At 50.7% G+C, this 15,699-nt stretch overlaps 4 protein-coding genes across 4 annotated transcripts; 2 read left to right on the plus strand and 2 right to left on the minus strand.

Moving 5' to 3' along the window:
- Positions 1-59: 59 nt before the first annotated feature.
- Positions 60-1,208, minus strand: SEPMUDRAFT_121381 (uncharacterized protein; the record flags this gene model as incomplete). The annotated part of the gene is made up of 2 exons (XM_016901684.1): positions 60-208; positions 872-1,208. 2 exons carry the CDS (start codon positions 1,206-1,208, stop codon positions 60-62), a joined length of 486 nt encoding a protein of 161 aa, XP_016756728.1.
- Positions 1,126-3,885, minus strand: SEPMUDRAFT_94398 (asparagine synthetase Asn2). The gene is made up of 2 exons (XM_016910636.1): positions 3,821-3,885; positions 1,126-3,718 (listed from the first exon to the last, which is right to left on the minus strand). The coding sequence occupies exons 1-2, from the start codon at positions 3,844-3,846 to the stop codon at positions 1,936-1,938; spliced, it is 1,809 nt and encodes a 602-aa protein (XP_016756729.1). The 5' UTR covers positions 3,847-3,885; the 3' UTR covers positions 1,126-1,935.
- Positions 3,886-4,350: 465 nt separating this feature from the next.
- SEPMUDRAFT_152230 (uncharacterized protein) lies at positions 4,351-7,321 on the plus strand. Its single transcript, XM_016907315.1, has one exon. It carries the CDS (start codon positions 4,496-4,498, stop codon positions 7,172-7,174), a length of 2,679 nt encoding a protein of 892 aa, XP_016756730.1. The 5' UTR covers positions 4,351-4,495; the 3' UTR covers positions 7,175-7,321.
- Positions 7,322-7,988: 667 nt separating this feature from the next.
- SEPMUDRAFT_152231 (protein transporter SEC23) lies at positions 7,989-10,805 on the plus strand. Its single transcript, XM_016907316.1, has 2 exons — positions 7,989-10,322; positions 10,382-10,805. Exons 1-2 carry the CDS (start codon positions 8,202-8,204, stop codon positions 10,601-10,603), a joined length of 2,343 nt encoding a protein of 780 aa, XP_016756731.1. The 5' UTR covers positions 7,989-8,201; the 3' UTR covers positions 10,604-10,805.
- Positions 10,806-15,699: the final 4,894 nt, after the last annotated feature.

A 15,699-nucleotide genomic window follows, 5' to 3' on the forward strand; every position in this document is an offset into this window, starting at 1 on the left:
ACGAAAATACCAATGACAGATTGCTCAGTACTTTGGTACATGAGTGACATGGTTTAGACCTAGTTCCAAGACGACATCTTGTGTCGTAGTTGGAAGGACATCTTGCAGTCATTGTATTGTGCCTTTTTGCGGGCGTCTGACTCGTCAAACTGTCTTTGAAAGAAGCGATGCTTCATTCCATAGTCTCCAGTGGAAATCCAGTGGATGGCTGAGTGGCAAAGTGAGAAACGTCAAGAGAAAGCAGACTCCAGTCTGAAGAGAACATGTTGACAAAAGATCATTTACAGAGAAGACAGACTGCATTTACAAATCTCTCATCCAATGCAGACATCTCCTCCTTGACCTACAAACTTTTCCCCTCGAGCATTCACGATCGTAAGGTAGCAAATACTCCTTTGCAGGTCTAGCGAATTGACCCTTCCAACGCCTGCTTTCAAAGCAAGCTAGGTACATCATGCACCACGATCCATCAACAGACCTCAGTCACGCGTTGAGAGGCGTCTCCAACTGGCCACCCAGTCAGCCGACTTTTTAGCCTCGTGCTCGAAAAATGCATCACCCACCATCCGTCGCAGTTCTCTTTCTGAGCATCCAACGGGCCTCCCGTGAATCTCATCCATCAAATTCACGCACTCTATCAGCGTGTGGTCCTTCGTTTTCCCAAGCTTCCTCACCGCACTCCGCAACCGAGAAGTGGTCATAGAATCCTCGCTGTGCCTCTCCTGGCGACGGCCACGAGGAGATTCCTCGCCCTGTGGTCCCTTGCGGAATAATCGAAGAGCAGACTTTTTGGCTTCGTCGAAGCCATTACCCCAACGACGCCACTAGCCTCGTGCCTTGGAGCGCCATGCCTCGAACGAGGACGACGTACCGCCCGGATTTCGGCCGGGAGTGCGTGGCCGATCAGACTTGTCCTTCTTGATGTTTCTGAAAAGCGCTTTCGCTTTCTTGAGTCTGCCAAGGCTTGCCGATGGCGCATTCTTGCCCAGTGTAGGTCGCGTTTGGTCCTGAGAGTGTACATCTTCTGGAAAAGAAGAAGATGTAGCAGCAGCCTTGGAGTTTCCTATTCTTGGGGGCAAGGGCGGAGGAGGATAGGGTGGAGTGGTCGTCGGAATTCCCCCCGCTGCTTGTAGAGGAGTCGGACACTGGCACTGAGGGACGCCCGAGTCCTCTGGTGCATTGAAAGAGTCGTCAATCTTGGACGCCATATCGACGTAGGCCAAATGAGGGCTTGCGAATGATGGAGCTGTACGTGATGTAGCTTGTCGTAACTAAGGTAATACTGGGAAGTCTTCGCTTGGTAAAGCTAATGACTGAGGATGCTTAGAAGTATTGAAAGGAAGAAGAGAACGCGAAGGGGGGACGGGAACACATTATGCTGTGGTCACGAAGTTAAGAGGGAGCAGTCGCGGGTTGCATGGCTGCGCAGGAGGCATGTATGCAGATACATGTAGGTAGTGAAAGCGCGACGCAAAAGGAGCAGGTACCTACCATGTACCTTACCTTTATCATGACACAGATGGCCGTCGCGGCACTTATCCACAGAGCCATGGGCACAATGCAATCTGAAATCAAGCCCAATGCTTCGAACGCCACACCCGGGCATCATTTCATTGGATCTGGCGACGAATATGGCTCGGGTGGTCGCGTCTGCTGTCCTCTCGGTGCCCTTATTAGAGACGGCGCTCGTCAGCTAGTTCACTTCTTGATCTCAACGGACAGGTTCCGGTAAGCACACAAGTATCAGGCGCATGAGCTTCATTCGTACGCGTCTATATTACATCTAATCGTGCGCGCCGGGGTATCACGTCGTAGCGCAAGTAGTCCCGCGCCGGAAGTCATACACATCTCATGTGCTTCCTCGGACCTGCTTCCAGCGTCGGAAGGCTGTACGAATTGCATCCGCAACGCATGCAGGTCTAAAGGTGAGCAGCTCTACTTCTGATCTTTGTAGGCTTGCTCATGGACGCCAATGGCACGACCAGATGGGTCAGTCTGTTTACTCCAGGTCGGTGTCCATCGCATCACAGTGCTGGCACAGTAAGGCGGGAAGTGCTCGTCGAACATGCAGCGGTACCAGTAAGCCTCCTTAGTATCAGGAATGTCGTCACCCCAGAATGGCTTGTCCTTGCGAATGTTTTCCTCTTTCATCTGCTCGTCTGTGATCAGCTTGGCGGCCTCATCTTTGAGACCGTCGATCCAGCCGTAGCCAACGCCGTCGGAGAACTGCTCCTTTTGACGCCACAGGATGTTTGGTGGCAAGTATGGCTTGGCGCCTGGCTCGCCTTCAGTATCAAATGCTTTCCGTAGAATGTATTTCTCAATACGCTCAGGCTTGTGGATCATCTTCTCGGCGGGATCAATGTTCATGGACAGCTCAAGGAACTCCTTGTCGAGGAACGGGACACGTGCTTCGACACCCCAGGCTGACGTGGACTTGTTGGCACGCAGACAGTCAGCCAGGTGCAGGTTCTTGACTCTTCGGACCGTTTCCTCGTGGAAAGCAGCCTTGTCGGGTGCATTGTGGAAGTAGAGATAGCCGCCGAAGATCTCGTCGGAACCTTCTCCTGACAAAACCATCTTGACACCCATTGCCTTGATCTTGCGCGAGAGCAAGAACATGGGCGTGCTGGCGCGGATGGTGGTCACATCGTAGGTCTCGAGATGGTAGATGACGTCGAACAGCGCGTCAAGACCTTCCTGGATGGTGAAGGTCAAAGAGTGGTGCCTAGTGCCGAGATACTTGGCGACCTCCTGCGCAGCGATGGTGTCTGGTGATCCTGGCAGACCAATGGAGAAGGAGTTCAACTGAGACAGAACTGGTATCGAGCTAAGGTGGTAGTCCTCGTCGATGCCAGCAAGCTCTTCTTCATTGGATTCTGCGAGCGGCACCTGTCCATTGGCAACGCCGTTCAAGGTAGGACTGTTGGTTCCCTGCGATAGCAGAGCCCTCTTCTTGGCGTATTCTTTCTGCAAGCGAAGTGTTTCTCGTTGTGCGATCGAAGCTACCAACGAGCTGTCCAGTCCGCCACTTAGCAACACACCATATGGCACCTCAGCCATCAGTCTCTTTCTCACAGATCTCTCAAACGTCTCGCGCAGCAGTTTCAGGTCGAGAGGTGTGCTAGGAATATCGGTTGGGTTGACTAGCCACTTTGGGTCAAAGTATCTCGTGAGCTGGTCCGTTTTGCTGTCGTAGACGTGTCCAGGCGGGAATGCCTCGATGGAGTCGCAAACAGGGTGCAGGCATTTCAGCTCGCTGGCAAAGTACACAGCGCCAGGCATCTTGCTGTCGCGGCCCATGTAGAAGGTGGTGATACCGATAGGATCTCTTGCAGCGATCAAACGATCTTGCTTCTTGTCGTGTAACACCCAGCTGAACATGCCATCCAAATGTCTCGGCGCATCGATTCCATGCTCTTGATACAGAGGAATAATGACCTCGCAGTCAGAATGTGTCTTGAAAGGATATGACTTGGCAAGACCCCGGTGACGCAGAATTTTATGGTTATAGATCTCGCCATTGACGGCGAGGGCAATGCTCTGATCTTCGTTGAGGAGGGGTTGCGAGCCGGTGTCTACACCAACAATGGACAGGCGCTCGTGGACGAGAATGGTCTCGTTGGCAGTATGGTTGCCGCTCCAATCGGGTCCGCGGTGCTTGACCTGCTTGCCCATGCGAATGGCGGTCGGCCGGAACTTTTGGATATCATCGTGGCTGAAGGTAGACTATGATTAGCACTTCTCACCTCATTTCCAGGCACGTTTTGGGGGGGCCATGCTCGGGATCGACAAGCCATTGGGGCGGCAGATAACGTACTGATGACACGCGAAGATGCCACACATGGTATGGGAAGGTTTCTCGTGCTTTTGAGGGTGGTTGTTGGCGTGGTAGAGGTCAGAAAGGGCGGGAACAAAGGTGTATCAAGAGATAGCTGAAGTAGTGAGTCAGATTGTTCGCACTTCCACAGCCCAGACGAGCGAGATCGGCTAGTTTGCTCACCGATTCTATCTCGATGGAAGCTCCCGCCGGCTCGGCCCATGCCCTGCATCCGCACCTGGTGTGCATGCATGCATACCACTGCCAGGGTGATAATGCTTACCTTACATCGTGTTTCACGTAGCTTTTTTGGCTGTCTACGTAACTACATGTACGTAGGCGGCAGGATATAAAGACTTGGATGGAAGATGCCAGGAGGGAGGTTGACGTTGCGAGAGTGGTGACGGCGTTTTGATATAATTAGCTAATAGCCACAACTTCCAGTCCTCATCGACCACGACCGTACATTACATTACCTGTTCTCCTCCTCCCCCACGCGAATTTCCTGAGCCCACCCGTGTGATTGATTGTCGACACGCGCCACAATCTCCGCGTCGTATACCGAGACAATATGAGATGTTGACAGGGATGCTAAACAAATGACGAAAGAAAAGTCGTCCGTCGAATCCCTCGCTCTACTTCGCTGGAAGTAGACCACCTGGGCACCTTTCCACCATGCGTTCAGCACTGAGAACAGCACTGCAGGCAGATGCACAACGACGAGCTGGCCGTGATAGGAGCAATTCTCTCTCGACAGTGCCGCCTGCCACAGACTCGGACGACTACGTGCCCGAGCTCGCTGCCATCGCTGCCACGATCCTATACCGCTCTCCGCTACCTTCGAGCGAAGGCCGCCCCGTCTATGTACTCAATAGCGCGGCTTTTCCCGATGCGTTCGAAGTCGACTACGACAGCCTGCTCTCCTATGTACTCGCGCGACTCCCCGGCGAAGATGAGCTGTTGTCGGGAACCGAATACGAGATAGTATTTTTTGCGGGAGGACCATTGGACAGTGCGACAGCAGAGAAGAAACAAGGTCCAGCAACAGGTTGGTATCTGCAAGCCTACCATGTCTTGGGCAGAGCGTTGCGGAAGAAGCTGGCGATGCTGTATATTGTACATCCTCGTACATGGGTCAGAGTGCTCCTCAACGTCTTCGGGACTGTCGTTTCGCCCAAGTTCAGACGGAAGATCCTGCACGTCAACTGCCTGACGCAACTGGCAGTGCACATTCCCATCGAAAAGCTATTGATACCACCCTCTGCATATCTCCAGGACCGAAAATACTCGCCGGACATATTTTCTCCATTTGTCACAGGCAGGCGAGCCTTTGGCGTTAAACATCCACTTCCGAAGAACATCACAACCGGCAAAACGAGGTTGCCACGAGTTCTGAGGGAGACCACCACATTCCTGCTTGAGCCGTCGAATGTGAAGACAGAGGGCATCTTCCGCATCCCACCCCACTCTACGCTCACCAGCATCCTCAAGGAAGCTTACGATCGTGGTCAGCAATGGATCGTCTGGAAGGAGATGGACGCCTCGTATTCCCAGCCTGGTCTTGATAAGTCAACGATCGATGAGATTCGCTCGGAAGACACATATGGGGTGCACCTGGCAGCCTCGATGATCAAGACATGGTACCGAGAATTGCGCGAGCCCATCTTTCACGAGTCGAGCTATGCGATGCTGCGGGAAAGATACAATGACCCAGATGTGCAAGTAACACCTGAAGATCTAGTCGATATCATGCTCGACAGCTCACCTGTGTCGCCACTTTCGGCAACAGCTCGAGAGATCTTGACCAGGCACCTGCTACCACTTCTATCCGTCGTTGCTCTGCATGAACCGGACAACAAAATGACCGCAGAGAACCTGGCTATCTGCTTCTCGATGTGCCTCGTTTGTGGAACCGATCAGATGGCAGACGCGAAAGTTTCTACTATTGTGAAACGAATACTACAGGCTGCCATTACGATGTGGCCACAGCTGCGGACGGGACTGGGACTTGATGAGAGCAGTTTCTATGCTGACCTCCAAGCACCTGATGATCCCAAAGAATACGAAGACCCGCTGGAGCAACTGTGTCGCCCATCCAGCTATAGCGAGGACGATCCAAAGAGTCAAATCGGGCATAGGATATCTATGAATGACTCGGATGGGTCCGACTCTTCTAATGGACAGCCACCAGCCCTGCCGCCTCGACGACGGTCTAGGGCCCAGTCGTTCAAAGCAGCATTGGCACCACATATTCCTAACGTAGAGCTACCAAGACTACCGAAGAGAAAGCCAGCTCCATATCGCGAGCCCTCGCCCGGGCCTGCTGTCGCTCAGCAGCACACTACTGACGTCACAACTATGGGTGAGCCACCAAGGTATTCCAGTATCTTTGACCGCGAAGGAAGGCATCTGTCACGACCGGAATCGCCTGGTAGCTTCGTTCAAGTGCCGGCCGATGGCTTCGCACCACCTAGGAGATCAGACTCAAGCTTTGATATGATGGAAGAAGTGAAACAACAGAAACCACGGCGCCGACCAGTGTCGGGAGCCCCCGTTGAAGCGATACCAAGCGGTCCTGCTTCAGCTGAGGGTATTGGACGCACACTTCCAGGGTCGCTCGCCGACGTGCCCAAGCGCAAACCTGTGAGCAGGCAGACCTCAGTCAAGGGTGAGAACAGTCAGCGAGATGGTTCGGTACTACAGAACTGCTCCCAGAGTACCAACACCAGCACCAGCACCATCACTCCCGACTCTATGCCTTCTAGACCCATGCCATCCATGCCCGCAGGAACGAATGCAGTCCTGGCCGAAATGGCTGCCCGGCAAGCTGCTAACAACTTGGTGCAGAACAACGTAACCGACACGGAAGCTGTTTCGGTTAACTCCAGCACGGTGACACCAGTTCAACATACAACACCCGCAGATCTGGCTGTGAAGATGCCACAATCAACTACCTCCACGCCTGTGGTTGAAGGTCCCTTTCGTAAACCCTCCTGGCCTGCTTCAGCTAAACAGCAAGGTCCTGGCATTCAATCCTTGGCCAAGCCAATTCTGCCAACGCGGACCTTGAATACCATTGTGCCTGCTGTTTCTGGCCCTGATGGCACCGGTGGTCCTGCACCCGGGGTCCCCAAGCCACGAGCGCCTTCGGCCGGGCTACTCAATAGAATGAGTAGCTGGGAGAATAGAGGCAACCCGGACTCGTCTCCGTCACAAAGTAGTGCTATGCTCGAGCCGAGCAAGCTGAATTTGAAAAAGAGTAGCGTCGATGATTTGAGGAGACTGTATGAGGAGAGGGCTACTACGGCTAGCACTCTAGTGCAGATTGGCAGGAGCTCGTCTAGTAATCAATAATGAAGCGAAGCATCCACCTGAAACCCCGCGTCCATGGCAGCTTCGGCTTGCATTGACAAGCTTTTCACTCGAGAGATGGATGGAGAGACATTGTGCATGGGCTTTTTACACGTACGGGGGAGCTGTAGATACCTGTTTGGACCACATCTATGAGCATGTACCTGATTTCTCACCTGCACAACTGTCATGCGAAAGAGAGTGTGATTGTGGTTGGCACTCATCCGTAGTGCCATCATGTGACAATATTGTCGTGGGTCAAGCCTCGTCCGACTGTACACACATCTTAATAATCTGATACGTCCTACGTGTGGTATTCTCTACATGTATGTAATCGATGCTAAGGTACCTTAGTATGAGGTGCCCTGAAGTCTTCGTGAGCCACGCTCCCATCGGGGAATGGCATGACGAGCCCTCCCTCCGCCCACGAGCTACATCTTACATGTACCTTCAATCCCATCTGCACGCCGGTATGGCAAAAGATGGATGACTGAAAGAGATTGTGGCCCGCACTGATTCCGAACCTCTCAGCTTGAGCATAACGCTATAATTCAAGGTCCGGCGCCCAGTAATGGACATTGCAATTGATCTATGCACAGCGCGAAAACGGTCAAGCTAATGTGAAGTTGAGCTGATCGCCGATAAGTAATGTGTTTGATGCTGGCATGTTTGTGAAAAGACGAGAAGTGGGCGGCGGAAATGGAAAATATAAACGAACGAAGCGGGATGGGCCGGGCTTGCCAAGGCTGATATGTGGCAGCTACGATGCACCGACACCGACCAGCTGGGAAGTTGGGCTTAGATGAAGGAGGCCACCTCTTGCCTTGTCTCTAGAGATCCTTTCGAGCTGTCCTCAACAAAATATCCATAGCCAGCGAAGCTCACGGTACTGCCTAGAGCTACTGTGTCTATCTGCGTGTCACTTCACCTTGCTCAACGCCCCCACCCGAACAGTGCATGAGCGCATTGTAAACAGCGAGACCGCCCCTCCGCCCTCTCCCAGTTCTACGCCGCCCACTTCATCAACAACATGGACTACGAGGCGCTCAAGGACCAGTGGTCGGAGATTGAGGACCGCGATGGTATCCGCCTTTCATGGAATACCTTTCCTTCCTCGCGCATGGAAGCCAGCAGACTGGTTGTCCCCATCGGCGCTCTATATACCCCTCTGAAAGAGAAGGACGATGGCACGCCGCTGCTGCAATATGAGCCCGTCACATGCAAGCCACCATGTCGAGCAGTACTCAATCCTTTCTGCCAGGTAGACATGCGAGCACGAATATGGATCTGTCCATTCTGCCTGCAGCGCAACAATCTCCCACCACACTACAAGGACATCAGCGAGAATCAGATCCCACCTGAACTTCACCCTGGTAGCACCACTATCGAATACAGGCTTGCGAGACCTGCGCCTATGCCCCCCATCTTCGTGTTTGTCATTGACACATGCCAGGAGGAAGACTCGCTCAAGGCGCTTCGGGACAGCATCATCACTTGCCTCTCATACCTTCCACCGCACGCGCTGGTCGGCCTGATCACATATGGAACCATGGCGCAGGTACACGAGCTGGGATACACAGAGTGCGCGAAAAGTTATGTTTTCCGTGGCAACAAGGACTACGGCGCGAAGCAGGTGCAAGAGATGCTGGGATTGAGCATGGCAGCTGGAGCCAGACCAGGAATGCAGCCACAGCCACAGCCAGGTCGTCCTGCAGTTGCTCCACCAGTCGGTGGTGCCCAGGCTCGATTCTTGCTCCCAGTGCAGCAATGCGAATTCCAGCTCACAAATGTGCTGGAAAGCCTGCAGAAGGACCCCTGGCCAGTCGCAAATGACAAGCGTGCCATTAGATGCACTGGCGTGGCGCTCTCTGTTGCGACTGGACTTTTGGAGACCAGTTTCCAAAACTCTGGCGCGCGCATTATGCTGTTCACAGGTGGTCCAGCTACGGAAGGGCCGGGTATGGTAGTTGGACCGGAGCTCAAGGAGCAGATTCGTTCTCATCACGACATTGATCGTGACAATATCAAATACTACAAGAAAGCCTTGAAGTTCTACGACACACTTGCCAAGCGCGTGGCTCACAACGGACATGTGGTTGATATCTTTGCTGGCTGTCTGGATCAGGTTGGTCTGCTTGAGATGAAAGGTCTGCCCAATAGCACTGGAGGTCACATCATCTTGACAGATTCATTCACCGCCTCCATGTTCAAGTCTTCATTCCTGAAGATATTTGATGCGGATGAATCTGGTACTCTGGCAATGGGATTCAATGCTTCGATGGAGGTCTTGACGACGAAAGAGCTAAAGGTTACGGGGCTGATCGGCCACGCGGTGTCTCTGAACAAGAAATCCAGCTCAGTTGGTGAGACCGAGTGCGGCATTGGTAATACCTGCAGCTGGAAGATGTGCGGCATCGATCCCTCAGCATCGTACGGTGTATACTTCGAGATCGCCAGTCAAGGTGGGCCCGCAGCGCCAATGCAGCAGGGACCTCAAAAGGGTCTCATTCAATTCCTGACATACTATCAGCACAGCGGAGGGCAGTATCATCTGCGCGTGACCACCGTTGGGCGGAACATGAGTGGGCCAAGCGGCGACCCAGCCATTGCACAGTCTTTCGACCAGGAAGCTGCAGCTGTCTTGATGAGCAGGATTGCAGTGTTCAAGGCTGAAGTTGACGACGGCCCAGATGTCCTTCGATGGGTGGATCGCATGCTTATCAGGCTCTGTTCGCGCTTTGCAGAGTACCGCAAAGACGATCCATCGTCCTTCCGCCTCGAGAAGAACTTCACGCTGTATCCACAATTCATGTTCCATCTGCGTCGATCACAGTTCTTGCAGGTCTTCAACAACTCGCCCGATGAGACTGCATTCTATCGACATGTTCTGAACCACGAGGATGTGTCAAACTCGCTGGTCATGATCCAGCCTACTTTGGACTCGTACACATTCGATCAAGAAGGAGCAGTACCGGTGTTACTTGACTCGTCCTCGATCCAACCGACAACAATTCTGCTTCTCGATACCTTCTTCCACATCCTCATCTTCCACGGTGAGACGATGGCCGAATGGCGAAAAGCTGGGTACCAGGACATGGAAGGTTATGAGAACTTCAGTGAGCTTCTCGATGCGCCCAAGCAGGATGCAAAGGTATATAACGTTCTTCCGTGGGCTCGAATTTGGGACACGTGCTGACCAGATCTCTACAGGAACTTATTTCAGATCGCTTCCCACTTCCACGATTCATCGTCTGCGACGCCGGTGGTTCACAGGCCCGTTTCTTGCTCGCCAAGCTCAATCCATCAACGACGCATACTTCATCAAGCTATGGTGGGGTTAGTCAGACTGCTCAGACCATCTTCACAGATGATGTTAGCTTGCAGACATTTATGGATCACTTGATGAAGTTGGCTGTCAGCGGGACTGGATAGATACACATGACTGTTTCGAGCGGACTGTAGTAATCCCCAGCGTAGCTAGCACATACTACGGGCAATCGGGAGTGTAGAATTCGATGATAGCGACGGCGTTTGAATTGCAGATGTGATGCACGTGAATGAAAGCTAAGGCTGCTGACAGCTATGTATCTAGAGCATCAACATCATGAATGCGAGCGGAAAAAAGTCACAAAAGTCTAGCCCGGTGCACATGAATCATTGCTTTCTTTTTTTTAACAAAAAACCCCCTCCAAATGAAGAAGAGAAGGAACTAAAGCACCCTTCCTTCGTCTTCTAGTCAGTTTCGCAGTGGCCTCGACCATGAATCAGAGAAGAAGTCGAATAGGAGGTATACGAAGCAAGCCCACCTATTCTAAAACATTTAGGGGGTTTGAATGAGTCGAGTTGCGCGTCTACCTTAACTACCTACCTCTCTAAAAATACTATAGAACTACAGGTACTTAATGTAGCAAACTACCTTATCTTACATTACCTCGTAGTAGGTAAGGTACAGGTACAGGTACAGGTACAGGTACGTTGGCCTTCTTTCTCCTTAGTTGAGGAAGTAAGGTAGGAGGTATGCACACATGTACCTTGGGAGGTACAGATCATCTGTAAGGTAAGCAGGGAGTCGATTCTCTGCGAAAGTTGAGGATCAGGTATACATGCAAAAGACACTAGAGTAGAGGTAGAAGATAGGAAGTAGAAGACAAAAAGGTAAAGACGAAGACGAGGAAAGAAGAAGGAATTTTTTTTGAACTACCTACCTAATAGGAGGTAGGAGTTACGGATGCAATGTTACCTCTACTAGCTAAACTTGGGCGGAAGAGTTGAAAGATTTGTGTTGAAGTGGAAGAGTGGGATCTATGATTGTGTCAATTAAGCGACTATCAACTGTGCTAGTACCTTAGGTATATAGCCGTAGGTTGAGAGAGGTTGCCGTTTGCGACCTTAGGTGCCTGATCGTTTGTCAGGTAGCTGACTGCTGTGTGCTACATCAACAACAGGTTAGAGTACTGCTGTAGTACCAATACAGGAGGAACTACATGTCCTTTCTATCTGTAAGCTGCTCGGTAGGTAATGTATATACGAGCTCTACCTAAGGTATTTGTACCTTACTTTTCCGTTCTCCTTAGAGGTACCTATTGATCCGGACAGACAGATATATCCTGTACACTTCCCCTGATTGTACATTCCCCATCTCGACCTATCGGGTATTTGAAAAGTCCGAGCAATTGTGATAGACAAGCCTACCTCCTAGACAGACAGACGGAATGAAGTAAAAGGTAACAATTATGCAAATTGCGTTGGTACCGACCTGCAAAGCCGAATACATTTTACCCTCCTTATCCGTATCGTCAGTCTTTGGGTACCTATGCGTTATCACGTTGCCCCTTGCATACACCCACACACCCACCTCACTCAGCCTATCATCATCATCATCACCCTCATCATCATCGATCATCATCGTCGTCGTCGTCATCAGCATCAGCAGATGAAAGGTCAAGTAGGCAGTGTGATATCTCCCTTCAAGTACAGATACAGAGTTACGCACACCGCTTGGGAGAGAGAGAGAGAGAGAGAGACAGAGAGAGCAGAGAGAGCAGAGAGAAAGAGAGAAAGAGAGAAAGAGTGTGTATGCGTGTCATTGAAATCTCTCCGACCTCCTCGTCCTTGTCAAATCTTTTATATCCCTGAGCTTGCAACAACCAGCGACCCCAGATCCATTTGGCTCTATACCTTACTCTCCTTCGGGGATGTAGCGACATCACTCTTTCTGTACCGTATAAAATAATGGCAGACTGCATTCGCGCGACTCTACCCGCTATATGGAAGCCTAAGGTAAGTACCTGTGATAAGGTATATATATAACGAGTACCGCGTTAAGCGTAGCCACATCAAAGAAGAAGACCCAAAATCCTCGCGAGGCATCAATTTCACATCTACTGATTTCCCCCAACTCCATAAAAGGTTAAAAACCAAAGAATCCCTCTTCGGCAATATCCCAGGCGGGCGCGCGCGCGCGCGCGTGAACGGCTATAGTGAAACTATACCCACAATATCACATATGCTTTTCGTCGTTCGTAGCACTGTGACAACCCATGTTTGTATATACTGTACAGTTACATCCCCGGCAAAAAAGGTTTGGTTTTTTCATGTTGTACTGTGCACCTGGCTGGCTGGCTGGCTAAAATGAAAAAAGTAAAAGTTGTTCGAGCCTATCGGTAGGATACGAAAAGCACCCACGTACGGCACTATTGAATTTTTTTGCCATGGATGATGATACTGCATGGTATACTGGGTACTGTGCCTACAGGCTACAGGCTACCTACAGGCTACAGATACCCCTACCCTAGGTAGCGAGAAGGATAAAATCAATTTGAGAAAAAAAAAATCTAATAGGTCAAGAATTTGATTTTCCAATTTACATATATCAAGGTAGTTTGTTCTTTCTCGGCAAATATATTCAAGATCTACTAGGTATTATATGTAAAGTATCCTCTTAGCTGCCTTGTACCTTGCAGTCGACGTCTCGACGACGATCGGTCGTTTCCTGGGAACCCTAGTGCTTGTATATCGCTAATGATGATGACTGATGGCAAAGTGAAAGTGAAAGTTGCTTTGTTGCCCGGGGAAGGTTTTGTGGAGTAATATAGTCTGTACAAGGATTTTTTTTTGAACTATTGTCTACCTCGCTGAATGATACGCTCGGGTTCGCGATATTGGCGAGACGAGGTACTTGTATGTACTGTGTTGGTTATCTAGGTAGTGGACGATGGATGATTAGCTTATCTGCGAAGGAAGGAAAGAAATGAATTCGGTATGTGAGGTGCTGCGGGGGATTTGGAGAAGGGAATCTGAAGTTGTTCTCGAGTAGGTACCTACGCAGCAGACTGGAGTATCTGTTGGATTCCAGTAGGACACTTGCCTACCTACTACCAACCTAGCTACCTGATGACTTCATCAGAATGTGATTTCGTATTCGTCCGTCTAGAAATTGAGCCGATGAGTTGATGAGCAGGTTACACGAGAAAGGAGTTCTAACTAGGAGTTGCTTGACATGTTGAACCTGTCCGTACATGTATGCTCAGAGCCTCCGTCTATTCCAAATAGATGCTGTGAGACCGCAAGGACCTTGCAACGCCTTTCACTCCGATGATGGCACAAAGTAAAAAAGAAAGAAAAAAAAAACTATTCTCCTCAGACTAGTCCTCAGCAGTTCTGCTCCGAAGAAGTCACGCCATCGACAGACTTTCCTCTCTAGACTGGCAGTCTGAACCTGCTTTTTGATATTGACAAGAGAGGGATGTTCTCCGGCGGAGAGGCCGACTGCCACGTTTTTTCTAGGTAGGAGGTACTATAATGCGAAAAAGACAAAATACGCACCAAGCCTCGTGAAAGTTGCAATCGGGCGTGTTTCATCCGTTGAAATGCTACCACGCCCCAGAACATCCCGGATACATACTTTTTGTTGGAAAGATCTTTTTTACACATTTTAGAGGCGTTTAAGGTATTGTAAGGTGTTGCAGTACTCTATTTGTCTTCACGAAACTGTTTTTTTGAGTGCTGGTTGATTGGAAAATTAACCTCTCGTGTAGATATATACATTACCAACGATCGTCCTCGTCATGTTCTATCAACAAGATAGATGCTTGTCCTGCAGAGCCGAGGCGGGTTTGTGGGACGCCATCGTGTAGTAGAAGTCTGAAAGTGGAGGCTGCCACGCGGACACAAGTCCAGATCTTATTAAGTTCATGTTTTTTTCTCTTTCCCACGTGCAGGATTTCGCAGCCAAACGAGCTACTCTTGTGTAGTATAGCGCTTCTCTTGCTGTTCTTGCTTGCTCTGGTTCTTGTAGGGTCACCGGCTCACAGGACTGTGAAAATATCATGTAGTTGCTGCGCTGCTGATGTTATAAAAACGTACGTAGTGAATCGGCTTCTTCAGATTGCATGTCAAATTCCAAGCACGGGCACGTCACGATCGAGGCTCAAACTCGAACTCTGTATACCTTACCTAGCTCATCTGGCAACGCCGTCGCAGCATCGAACATGTCAGGGAGTGCCATCGTAATGTGTGCTTCGAGGCAGAGGTTTGGGCTTGCCTGTCTGAATTGTCATAACTAGAGCGAGTGTCAGTCAGTGACGGCATGCGACATCTATTTGCGTCCTGCGACGTGTACCAAACTCCAAACGCACGTTTGAGAGGAGAGGACGATAGGTAACATGCAGGTGACATGCATATGCATAGTCATGGAGAGCATGATTGTAAGATTTGAGGCTCTCACTAGTGACTTCAGGACTTCAGGCCGTCTGGGCGTGTGCAAAGCACACAATTGAAGCATCTGTAACGAACGTGTCATGTCTGCCGCGAGCCGAAGATGGCAATTCTGGCCATCAGGGGCTTGAAGTTGGTCATCCAATTCGACGAACATATGGTAGCCGAGGCAGGAGACACCTGGTGTTTCCGGTGGGTCTGTAGTTGTTCTTATGAAGGTACATATCCAGAACTAGACGAGACGCCCTTCACATACAGTAGGTAGGCTTGCGTCGTTGCGGCTTTGCAAAGAGTCTATAGCTTCTCTGTAGCGTGGCGCAATCAACATTGATATTGTGATGTGCTACTTGTCTAGTTGGCGTGCTCGTGTGAGACGGCTGATGACAGAGCGACGAGGAAAAAAAAGCGATCGGATCTGGGAGCTTCCACAGATCTCTGGGGGTCTGAGTAAGGTAATTTGACTCTGCACGCTTCTGACGCGCGCGCTCGAGGATTGAGTGACCCACAGCGTTTTAGATCAGACGAAGAGTCGAAATGCGAACCAGCATAAGAATAGCACTATTATGACAATACATGTCACAACCATGATATCAATCAGGTGGTTGGATGACCTTCCAGCTCCGCTATGTAGGTACAGTAGAATACCACATGAAGACGCAGAAGCACGCCTGTAAAGCTCGTCGCCGTGGATACCACACGTAATACTGTGCGATGCCGTCCGTGGTATTCAGAAACGGCGAAGACGGTCGTCGCCCCGATTGATCGTCTGCTCCAAATGATCCCGTCCGCCGGCGTCTGGAGCACGAAAGTGG

This window comes from Sphaerulina musiva (genome assembly GCF_000320565.1).
Source record: "Sphaerulina musiva SO2202 unplaced genomic scaffold SEPMUscaffold_12, whole genome shotgun sequence".
Lineage (NCBI taxonomy): Eukaryota > Fungi > Ascomycota > Dothideomycetes > Mycosphaerellales > Mycosphaerellaceae > Sphaerulina > Sphaerulina musiva.